This window comes from Zootermopsis nevadensis, unplaced genomic scaffold, assembly GCF_977971745.1.
Source record: "Zootermopsis nevadensis isolate Lab colony 2312 unplaced genomic scaffold, Znev_1.0 Znev_ptg000061l, whole genome shotgun sequence".
Lineage (NCBI taxonomy): Eukaryota > Metazoa > Arthropoda > Insecta > Blattodea > Termopsidae > Zootermopsis > Zootermopsis nevadensis.
Window position 1 is genome coordinate 21,747,983 of NW_028259192.1, and position 12,556 is coordinate 21,760,538.

General features: G+C 39.0%; 1 protein-coding gene across 3 annotated transcripts in view; it reads right to left on the reverse strand.

Annotated features, from left to right (window-relative positions):
* LOC110830345 (neuroligin-4, X-linked) overlaps window positions 1-12,556 on the reverse strand; it is a 279,623-nt gene that overhangs the window by 138,419 nt on the left and 128,648 nt on the right. For 2 of the 3 annotated variants that reach the window (XM_022065136.2, XM_022065133.2), the window contains exon 2: window positions 11,197-12,447. In XM_022065136.2, the coding sequence (XP_021920828.2) occupies window positions 11,197-11,704 (508 nt within the window). In that variant the 5' untranslated portion in view covers window positions 11,705-12,447. The remainder of the gene's footprint in view (window positions 1-11,196; window positions 12,448-12,556) is intronic. The other variant, XM_087340747.1, reaches the window with a different exon arrangement.

Sequence of the window (12,556 nt, forward strand, 5' to 3'; positions counted from 1 at the left end):
CAAGTTAAGCCCTTGGTTGGTATATTTCACTTGTTTTTCCTCGCGTACCGCATCCAACACATAACTCTGAAGAGGGGGTGGTAAATTTGTGTAACCTACATTTCTTTGCGACGCTACACACAGAACAGACGCCGTGCTTTCGGTAGACACAAAAACCATGAAATAAGTTGCGACCTGAGAATTATACGACGCCACGCTGGCTTTCATCACTGTCCTTTGTAATAACAGTCGCTGTATTTCATATACTTCAGCACCTCATATTAATAATACTGCACAACTCCATTGAATGTTAAACCTTGCACTTCAAAATCTCCTTCAAATCTGTGGGCCTCTGTTTATGAAACACTGATTCTCGAAGTTCGACTCTCAGACTTCCGTTGAAATAAATCATTTTAACTCTGCTGTAAGTCCATGCCGCTTACAAATCTAATTCCCGATGAAATTACGACTAGGGCACTGGATATCTTCACAGAGGCTTGTCGTGGTTTTCCACACTCTTTCCAAAGGTGCGAACAGACAGGTCTTTAAAAATGGCTAGAAACGATCCTTCCCCAAATCCACTGCAGTTCATAAAAAAATAATTTCACTTCGTTTCAGCGTCGTTAAATAACATTAACCAACTAGCTATGCAGTAACTGACACAGACATTGACCAAAATATTTTTAAACCCCCGTTAAGTTATAACCAGTAACAAGAATACTTAGAAAATTACGAAATGAGGAGATTCACATAAATCTACACCAATTACTATCAAGGTCCAATGAAGTCCTCCCAAGCAATCAACCGTGCGAAAAAGGAATTTTGATTAATGCAACATTTCGGAGACTCCCACTGCCGCCATCATCAGAACTGATGTGATGGTGAGTCAGAGGAAGTCTCCGAAACGTCGGATTTCAACGCCATTCTCACATACCGACTTCAAATTTTGTAAACAGTATATTACGCCTACAGGTATTTCATAACTTTATAAGAAGATATTTTTTTCCACATATATATATATATATATATATATATATATATATGTAATTAATTTCACCTTTTGTTTTCCACTCAGCTGAGCATTGTATAGGAATTTTAAAACTCCGATAGGACCCAGAGGTCGCTAACCCTACGCCATTATGACTTCCAGATGTCTTTGATCAGAAGTTTGCAATAGATCGTAAGATCAGGTATCAAACAGGAAGCCCAACACAGCTTCCAACACGAACCGTCTGCACGTGGCTTTGCTCGCTTAAGCGAAACTTTCAGTGGATAAATTGATGTTTCTACAGCGTATTCATCTTTAGTAACACCTCATTAAGCACAAGGCATGTGTTTGACTGACGACTCAACAGATCCTACAGACGATACTGTTCTACCCTTCAATCAATTTCATTGTCACAGACGTCGTCGTAAGTCAGTTATATTAAATACAAAAACGGCGCTCAACGTGTCGAGAATTATCGACACTTTTCCTTCAGTCACGCGTAAGCACGTACATAATAACTTTGCATCCCACACAGCCATCTATACGTATTTCAAGTCATGCCATTTTACGTCGTGTTAGGAAGTTTCTGAACATGGCTGCCTTCAGATGTTTTTACAGACTCCCATCATCAGAGCGATTTCCCTCCGAAACGTCGGTAAACTTCTGACAGATTACAGGGCGCAACAACCCACAAGAGGTTTCTAAAGCTCAGTGCGTTTACAGACTCCCATCATCAGAGCGATTTCCCTCCGAAACGTCGGTAAACGTCTGACACATTACAGGGCGCAACAACCCACAAGAGGTTTTTAAAGCTCAGTGCGTTTACAGACTCCCATCATCAGAGTGATTTCCCTCCGAAACGTCGGTAAACTTCTGACAGATTACAGGGCGCAACAACCCACAAGAGGTTTCTAAAGCTCAGTGCGTTTACAGACTCCCATCATCAGAGCGATTTCCCTCCGAAACGTCGGTAAACTTCTGACAGATTACAGGGCGCAACAACCCACAAGAGGTTTCTAAAGCTCAGTGCGTTAACGTAATTATTACAATTCAACACTGCTATTAATTTTAAGCTCACAGCTCTAAACCGGTTGGAACGGTTAACCCATATGCTTTAAATTTAAACAAATTTGTTACAACCTACAGTTGTGAACAAGCCACATAACATCGAATACGGTAATCCCACAAACCACCGAATGTTTTCCCACCCAGACTGAAAATTTCCCGTCTCACTTCAGCCCGATAAAGATAAATTTTTGAAAAACATTTAAAAAAAAAATTGCATTATTAGATTGTTCTAGAACTTTCATGGATTGAATTTCAGCATCCTGCTGTGAAATAACGTTGTAAGTAATGAAACAAACTGCACGGAAGAGAGTTTTTCTTGAGAAGCCAATAGTCGCTCAGGTAGTCAAAAAACTACTGAAAACCTAAATTGGGAAACAACTGTGTTGTCTACTATTTCATCTCTGGTATGATTATTTTACTTTCCTTATAATATTATTTATTTATTTATTTATTTAATTGTTTTCTATATTCATCCATATTCATTAATGTTTCTCTGATTCATTTACTTCATAGACCGACGTAAACATCAAAAGCATCACTTCAAACAATAAAGTTGATCCATTATATGAAAATATCTGGACACGACCTCCAAAAAACTACACTACGAAAAAAAATTGTAAAAAATTGTAATTGAGTTTTAAATTTAATATAATTTTACACCTGATGATGGTTTAATAAAACCGAAACATGTCGTAACTGTTCCAATTGTAAATCGATTATTCGATATGGAACAAAGAATGATATTTTAATTATTTTAATTATCTTATTTTAAATACTTTGTGATTTGACGGAATAGCCAAATAATTTAATTTTAATTTAAATTAAATTGGGAAAACTATTTAAGACTGAGAAAACTTCAGAAGAGGGGGTTTCTCTGTAGTCAGAAAATGTAACTGTATGCATCTCCAACTACAGAAAACAGAATCACAAATAATTAATAGTTATTCCTCAAATAGAACATTTTCCAAAAGAATGACGTTAATAACATACCTCTCTTATTCATACAAATGCGAGCAGCGACTATCGCCCTTTTATTAACAGATAACTTTCTCGAAACCAGTCTAATGCCTGCGGTTTTCCATTTTTACATCCAAAAAAACTTATATATAAGCTTCCACATGTGACAATAACCTTCAAATATACACCAAGAAAAAATATGCATCATGATATTGTACGCCACACGCAGCAGACAGAGGTTTTATTGTCAGGATTCGGGAGTATAAAGCCACAAGACCCTTACGCGAGCGTTGCCATGTCAACACTTATAATAATTCATGCAAACACATACATATAGAGCCATAAACCGCAAGGCCCGAAAATCCCTTTACAACGTTACCATGGCAACGGTTATAATAATATATGCTGACTTACAAGATCATAGACATTACCCCATTATGACACATAATAAGCAGATAATTACACGAACATGGTTCCCATGACAACATAAAGGCCATGGTTCTCGGATTACTGTTAGTGTTTGCTATGGGAATGCTGAACAGGAAATCACAAATTCTAGCGCAGAGACAAATCCTATATCTGACGGGGGTTCTCATGACTAATAGTTTGTTTAAAATATTATGAAGTATTAATAATTCCATCCTTATCCCATTTAATAATGAAAACTCCCATCAGAACATTATCCTGCTCTTTCATTAATGCTCGTAACTTGAAACGGGGCTATCATGTTACATCGCGTTGCCTGTTGTTAGTCTTCATTGACTTACATTCGTCAGCCCTCGTTCGTTTAATGACGTCTCTCCCGGGATGCGTATTGTTCCATTCTTTCATTGTCCTTTTGTTCATGAAATTCACTTCATCCTGTGACCCCTTGCGTACTTGGCACCGAGCTTAACGACCATTATCAACAATAAGACTAAATTCTGTTTGACACGACATAACGTAAAGCAGAAGGTTTGCTAACAGTGGTTCGCGAACACGTTAAAAAACACGTTCGACGTAAAACTTGGTTTCTGGAGGAAATTCTTTTGGAGTAAAGCGGACGGAACGTAAACCTGATTACACGTCGAAATGATATCTACACTAATGTTGCGTGTAGCTCCACACAACGCAAAATTCCCCTTTAAGCAATATTTAAAGATAATGTATCAAAGTTTTGTTAAGAGCTGGACAACACGTGTTCGGTTCCCGATAGTCACTAAATGTAGCGTGAAGCTGGCCAATGCTCATACCAAATACTTCGTAAATTGTGGTAAAAAATAAATCTTAAAAGACACAGCATGCGTGTAAGACGGCTCATAATAGGGTAAACCTTCGAGGTCCAGAAAACGAAAGCAAGCAGAGCTACTATCAGCTTTTCAAGAATGACTCTGGTCCATGGAGGTACTTGGATTGAACGGGCAAGTCTCAGTAATTTGAAAAATTTCAAATCACAGCCTTAGTTACTTAATTACTGTTAAAGACGAGCTGATTGTCGTAAAGCCTTCATAAATATGGCCTAAATTCCACGGGGAAAATCTCTTTCGTAATCCCACATTACGTGCCTAGTTACAATTTCATATAATCCTAAAAGCCTATAGCTAATTAATATGTAATTCTATCTGGATGGTTACACCAGTAGAACAGATAAGACACTGCTGGAAACACAAGCTCTGCGTACATATAAGACCTATAATCTTTCCCCCTGCAGTCTCTTTCATATTTAAATCAAACGCCAAAGTTAAAAAATGCGCATCCAGGAATATTTCCATGGGCTTAAAGCAACCGCGAATCTAATTCTGCGTTAATGTAATCTATATATATAATGTGGTCTAGCGGTTAGAACGCTGTCCTTGTAATCCTGGGGTCTCGGGTTCGATTCCCGGCGGTGCCCGAATTTATAACTTGTGTTGGGCAAGGCCGTGGTCTAGGCAACACGGAGTTTTCCTCCGTGGCATCCCAACAATTACTCCATTCACACACAGAAGAAGGCAATGGCAAACCACTTCTGGATCATCTGCCAAGAACGTATATGAACAGGTCCCAGTCCGAGAAAAGGATGGAAGGATCCTGTTCATATGGACCTGTCGTCAGACAGAACACTAAATAATAATAAGATGAGGTGGTCTAGCGGTTAGAACGCTGTCCTTGTAATCCTGGGGTCTCGGGTTCGATTCCCGGCGGTGCCCGAATTTATAACTTGTGTTGGGCAAGGCCGTGGTCTAGGCAACACGGAGTTTTCCTCCGTGGCATCCCAACAATTACTCCATTCACACACAGAAGAAGGCAATGGCAAACCACTTCTGGATCATCTGCCAAGAACGTATATGAACAGGTCCCAGTCCGAGAAAAGGATGGAAGGATCCTGTTCATATGGACCTGTCGTCAGACAGAACACTAAATAATAATAAGATGAGGTGGTCTAGCGGTTAGAACGCTGGCCTTGTAATCCTGGGGGTCTCGGGTTCGATTCCCGGCGGTGCCCGAATTTATAACTTGTGTTGGGCAAGGCCGTGGTCTAGGCAACACGGAGTTTTCCTCCGTGGCATCCCAACAATTACTCCATTCACACACAGAAGAAGGCAATGGCAAACCACTTCTGGATCATCTGCCAAGAAGGTATATGAACAGGTCCCAGTCCGAGAAGAGAAAAGGATGGAAGGATCCTGTTCATATGGACCTGTCGTCAGACAGAACACTAAATAATAATAAGATGAGGTGGTCTAGCGGTTAGAACGCTGACCTTGTAATCCTGGGGGTCTCGGGTTCGATTCCCGGCGGTGCCCGAATTTATAACTTGTGTTGGGCAAGGCCGTGGTCTAGGCAACACGGAGTTTTCCTCCGTGGCATCCCAACAATTACTCCATTCACACACAGAAGAAGGCAATGGCAAACCACTTCTGGATCATCTGCCAAGAACGTATATAAACAGGTCCCAGTCCGAGAAAAGGATGGAAGGATCCTGTTCATATGGACCTGTCGTCAGACAGAACACTAAATAAATAATAAATCATCACCAATTAGGAAAAAAAGAGACATAACTTGAAACAAATAAGAGTGGGGGGAGAAAGTGGAAAGTCTGTGATAATAAAGAACAAGAAGAATAATGAATTCATCTTAATACCGCATTTGAAAACATTTAAAAAAAATAGATGTAATCATAACAGTATCGGAACCCATGTTCAGCAGACATCTCTACTCAGTTCAAAATTTCAATTACTTCAAGTCCCCCTGAACCGGATATTTTATTTTATTTCCAAGATATAATTACATTTCTCCCTCTTCCTCTCTGTATCCGCAGCAAACAGTGATTTACGATAAAGATCTGCATCCCGAGGAAGAACAAATGGAAATTAATTTCATAGCAGAAGCGGGAAGTTTATCTGATGTTTGCGTCTGTCACACACAATAAATCTTGCTCAAGCGATATTATGAAGAAAGCTGCGAGCCCGACCTAAAGCAGTAGTAATCCCATCTACGACTAGGTCTTCCGAGTGGTATCTTCCGTTCAGTATTCCAAATCAAAATGTTCTACAGATTTCTAATATTCCCAACACGTGCTACATTCCCCGCCCATCTCACGCTTATTGATTTGGGGAAGTGCACAAATTATGCAAGTTCTTATAAAAAAAGTTTCTCCATTTCATTCCACTTAAGTCCACGTATTCCACTAAGCACTTTCTCCACGGAGCCGAGCACTTCCTGAGAAGCCAACAGTCCTTCAGCCACTCAAGAAGTTCCCGGAACCCGAATGTTCATTACCATATTCACAAGAGCCAGCCACTGGTCCCTATCCTGAATCAGATGAATCCAGTCCATACCACTCCATCCTTTTTCTCTAAGATTCACTTTAATATTATCCTCCTTTGTCCTGGTTTCCTCATCAAAAACCTGTATGCATTAATTATCTCTCCCATGCGGGTTACATGCCCAGCCCATCTCATCCTCCTTGACTTGGTCAGTCTAATTTTATTTGGCGACGAGTATAACTTAATGAAGCCCCTCATTATGGAACTTTCTTTTCGTCTAAGCACCACATTTCTCAGTTTCACATAACAAAAGAGACAAGACTTCACATCCACATAAAATAATACGTAAAATTTATAGTTTTGTGTATTTTAATATTTACGTTCTCAGACATCAGACGATAAAAAAACATTTTGTACCGAAAAGGAGCAAGCACTGACAGAATTTACGAAATGAAATATTAAATCTTCACCAAATATTCCGGTCTGTCATCCAGAATTGCAGTCTAAATGGAGGAACGCACCTGTAAAAGTTATAAAATAACTTAAGACTTCTGAGACATGAAAACGCTGCACACGAAGCTTTGAATGCGACTTACCGGTTGTGGAAGGCGGCAGGGGGTAAGGCTTTTGTTGTTACTGAGTCGAGCAGTAACTCTGTCAGCCCCCAATTATAACCTACGCTGTACTGCCCGCAAAGTACCAGTTGCGTACTGGGAGAGAGAGACTTGGTCATGCACATTTGTATCACAATCATTTCATTTTCGTCATTCAACTGGAAAATAACTTTGCTCTAACAGCAAAGCGGGGAACAGAGGTACAGACATTCCCATAGAACGAAATGTTTTACATAAAACGCATATTTTAATGGCAATAGTAATAACGTTAGGCAGTGAACCGTATTGTTTCAAAAACCTGAAATATCACAACCCCCTCCCACCGACCGCGTCATCTCATTCCAAACATGACTAGTTGCGCTGACTCACATTTATGAGACCTGGTGCTGGCAAATCATTGACTAAACAAAATGAGTTCGCACTGCATTCAAAATCAGAGTTGGTGCACAGGACTATTTGTTTCCGTCCAATTTTGTTCGGTTTAAAGTCACGTGTTTATACGAGTGGAAAACTACATTTATATCGGGCACACAGACAGAGTTTTTAAACACGTTCTGTACGATTTTGTGTTACTATTATTCACCCTTTGAAGCCAAATCTCGTCCACATAATACATAAGAACCAGTCCGTACCGCAAAGAAAACACCGTACTTCACCATTACAAAGATCAACTAGCTAACGCTTAGGATATAATCCGATGTTTGCACTGAAAGCCATACGAAACCCATATTACAAAATGAAAAGTTTTGATTCTTGAATTAGGTAGTACATATATTTCGCACTCGACTTTAAGCATAGATTTGAGAGCCCTATGCATAGATGGTGAGAAAGGATAATATTAAAATGTATTTTAAACAAATTCTATTTGAAGACGTGGACTGAATTCTGAGGTTCAATGGCGGGTTTTATGAAAATGGTTATCATTTTATGGGTTGAGATGGGAGATATTTTTTGACAGACTGTCGTCTTATCAAGAACAAATCTTCTCGATGGGCTCAGATGGTAAAATGCACTCCACGACTTCTCAGGCACAGCGATGGAGCTGCAGTTGTTGAGTGACTTATGCCACCCTAACACGAAGTTCGTCATGATGGGAACGTCTAATTACATGTGTTAATTAGCGCGCCGCTTGAGAACTACAAGCATCCCCAAGTATGCCACCGCAGAATTACCATATGAATACTTGTTTGTTTGTCTTGCGGGTTGCGTTCTTCGAGATAACCAGGCTGCTGATGACGTTCTAGGCAACCCTCCTTACACCGGAAATATATATATCTCAGAAGCAGCGACACAGTTTTGGTTGGCAAAATTACGCAGCGAGCAATACAAGAAATTTTGAAGCCGAAACACGTCTTAATAATATCAAATCTAAAACTTCTTGACGATGGTGAAGAGTCAATTGAATAAAAATTTACTTGGATATTATCCATCGTCTAGTAATAAAACGTAAAAAACGTAAAACGACGTTTCGGAGATTGGGCTCTATCTCCGTCTTCAGGTTCCTACTCAGTTGGGCCCACTAGATAGAGCTAATCCCTACGTTTTATTACTAGACGATGGATAATATCCAAGTAAATTTTTATTCAATTGACGTCTTAATAATATTTAAGAATTCGACTTTATTTAAAGTCGCATCTAAAAATTAAGTTTATTTTTTTATAAAAACTGTAATAACTGCACAAATCCGCACAAACAGTCTTTAAGATGTAAGCATGTGATTATGATTTGATGTACGGTGAAAGATCAGTTGGAAGAAGTCCGTGGCCTATTTTAATGCGTATCTGACTGCAGAGACTGACAAAAACCAACCCTTGCAATATCCATTTAAAATAGCCAGTGTCCCGCCGAGACTGGAACAGAGTTCATCGTGTAGCCACCGCGTTAACTCGTTCGCATTAAATGACACTAAACAATTCCGAACAAATTTTCCCAGTTTTATCATGAACCTGTGGAAGGTCCGGTCGCTTTATCTAGTGTCCGCCGAAGTACATAAAACACGGGCGATACAACCACGTGACAATCAGAATTTCACACTGCAATGGACTTGCGTGCTGAAAAGTACCTGACAAGGGTAGCCCACAGAGTAATGGACCGGCAGCGCAGTTCATCCAGGTGGAACACGTGCACCGAAGTACGGTTTTATGATTTAATTCGGTTAAGGCCGTAAGTGAAAACAGGCGGGAAGAAATATCGTTCGACTAAATACATTTGCTACTGGTTCGTCACCAAAGAAGAGATGAAATCTCGGTTGTGGCTGGGGGGTGATGAAGACGACAACTGGAAATGTTAACTAACTGATTTGGTCCAGCAGACACAACACGGATAGATCATACACCAGGGGTGAGAAACCCGCTACCCGCGAGTCGCATGTACCATCTGTAGTGTTGATACGCAGCCGACCACGTGATTTCGAAACTAGGCAATGAGAATTTTAACAAAAAATTAACGATTTGAAACTGAAAAAAAAAACTGTTTAAAAAATATCAAACAGCGATTTTAAAGTAAACTCAGTTGTATGGAGAAATATACGTTTATTTCCCACTTTTATCTGCATACTAGATATAAATTTTTTAGTATTAAAAATATATTAAAATTGGCCGTCAATCACAATATAAGATAATTAAAAGATTAAAATATCATTTTTCGTTCCTTATCGAGTACTCGATTTACATGTGGAACATTTACGACATGTTTTCGGCTATCAATAGTGCCATCATCAGGTGTTATGTTATAAACATTTTAACAGAATTACTGAATTTTACTGATTTTAAAATTATATTTTAATCTTTTAATTATCTTATATTGTGATTGACGGCCAATTTTAATATATTTTTAATACTATTTAAATAAATCACAATATGACGCACCTACAATATCTTATAAATTTTTTAGCTTAAGGGAAAAAGTATTCGCCTACTGTCCACAACATTAATAATTTTTTTCTTCGATCCTCGAACAGACAATGCGGAATGCGGTAAATAACAAATGTGCCGACTCCTGACACATCCCTGCACAGCCATTTCCCCTACAGTAACATTGTGCATGACACACAGTACGATGGACTGAAAATAATAATGTCCAAATCATTCGACTACAACTATTAAAATCACTACACGTTAAAGGTAGTCAAATAAAAATCACATGGAACATAAAAACCCACGTCTCTCAATAATTCATATAAATACGTATATATATTCCTGCTGCAGCGTTGCTTTAAATCCATATAAATCTGCAAACAATCATTACACACGCAAACGAAAATTAGTAATGTTGGTAAAGCTTGAAGGACGTCGATCCAAAACTACATTAATAATACTAAATTTTTTTTATAAATTAATAAGAATCTGATGCAACGAATATACTACTAATTTGTATAATTTCAGCCTGATTTAATTCCTCAAGCCTCGTTTACATCAGTCAAATTTCTCGAGGTTAAGTCGCATTTGTTGAACAAAATTGAGTCTTTCCATGCTAATGCCTACGTAACTGATGATCCTTCATGTACATTAAAAGTGACCTTTCGAAAATCACGATCTCGCTTTACTAGCCCACTTTGAGGTTACATAAAGGCAGACTGTGTTCAGAACTGGCGTCGCCACGGACTCAAAAGAAAGAAACTACTTACTACTCCATCTACAACCGTATTCACACTGAATTTCTGACATCCGTAGCTGCGTACCAGTTGCGAATTTGACCTACGCGCATGTGACATTTCTGACTGGGAATTACCCCATTAATAATATCATAATTTATTGGCATAATCGCACGACAACTCCGTATCTTACTGCACTCCATAATTCTACATTTTAAATTCCGACATTCCTTCACAGAAATGTGAATATTCAATGTCACTTGCTCCTACCTTGTACTGGAGTGTAGATGTTGAGGTACAGACAGTCCTCGCTCTGGTTCTTCAGATACGGCAGCAGCCTCTTGAGGTATTCCACTCTACCCTTCGGCATCCTCTCCAGGGCGGCCGTCTCGTTGGAGATGTCAGGCAGTTTCTGAGGACACACGGGGCCATGAGTATCCGCTATCCTCACGCCATCCCACGGCGACGGGGTTCGCGTCGGACTGAACCTATTCGATCTTACTGGAGGGGTTGCGTAAGGGATCCCTAAGAAAACTTCGACAGGCTTCAAGTGACGTTGATTCTCCATCGGTAAAACCAGGCCTTGAAGTTTTCCGTAACGCGTTTGAACTATCCGTGTACTCATTACTGGCGTGTTGCCACCATTACCACTCGCTGTACTTACACCGCTGTGGACATGTAATACCTGCAGCACGGTTACCAACTGTACAACTTGAATCCAATATCGGGGTAACACCGAGTATTTAGAAGCACGTCCTGTATATGTAAATTCACCCATAGTGGGATGAGGTTGAAGGGGAAACACACTTATCTCTTTAGATAAAAATTAAAATAATGTACTTTCTTGATAAATGGACCACACTTCACACTTACCCCCGAGTCATTTTGCTTTTAATAAACTCTTCTACATGATCAACCTAACAAACACCACAACCACCACCACCACCTTGAAACCCGTTTGGTTTTAGAGTGTAATAATCACATACGAATATGTCATTACTAAATAATTTTATCACACCAATTATGGACGTCATTGTCCACTATTAAAAAGAATTATAAAAATTTTGTTCACAAATGAGACAGAAACTTCAAATTTAACCATCAGCACTGTACATTCGTTTGGAACCCTTCTTCGTGTCCCTGGAGTGGCCGGAAACTTCGATAATGATAAAATCTTTCATTACTGGCTTTAAAAATGATCTGATATTAAACACTGAAAAAAAAATTTCATTTCTAACTTAAACATGATCGCACATGTAGATAAATATGGGGTACTGAAGTAATATGTAATATTTGCACAGTAAAATAACGGAGAACTTCGTACGAATATTCGACTATGTCCAAAAAAGCTGTTCTTTCCACATACGAACTAAACTTACTTCCAACTTTCCATGCGATATTCAACGAACAACTATGTAGTTACGCATCTGTATATATTTCTCTTCTTAGTAGAGATTCTTTATTCTTGGAGTGGTAACTTTTACTTGTAGTGGTGTAGAAACGTCATGGGTGCGTCTGAAACTGAAAAAAAAAGAAAATAATAATAATAATAATAATAAGAAACTCCTTATGAACATGTTACATAAATATCTGTCATTGTACGTTCCAGGCAAAAAAATATGTGAAATGA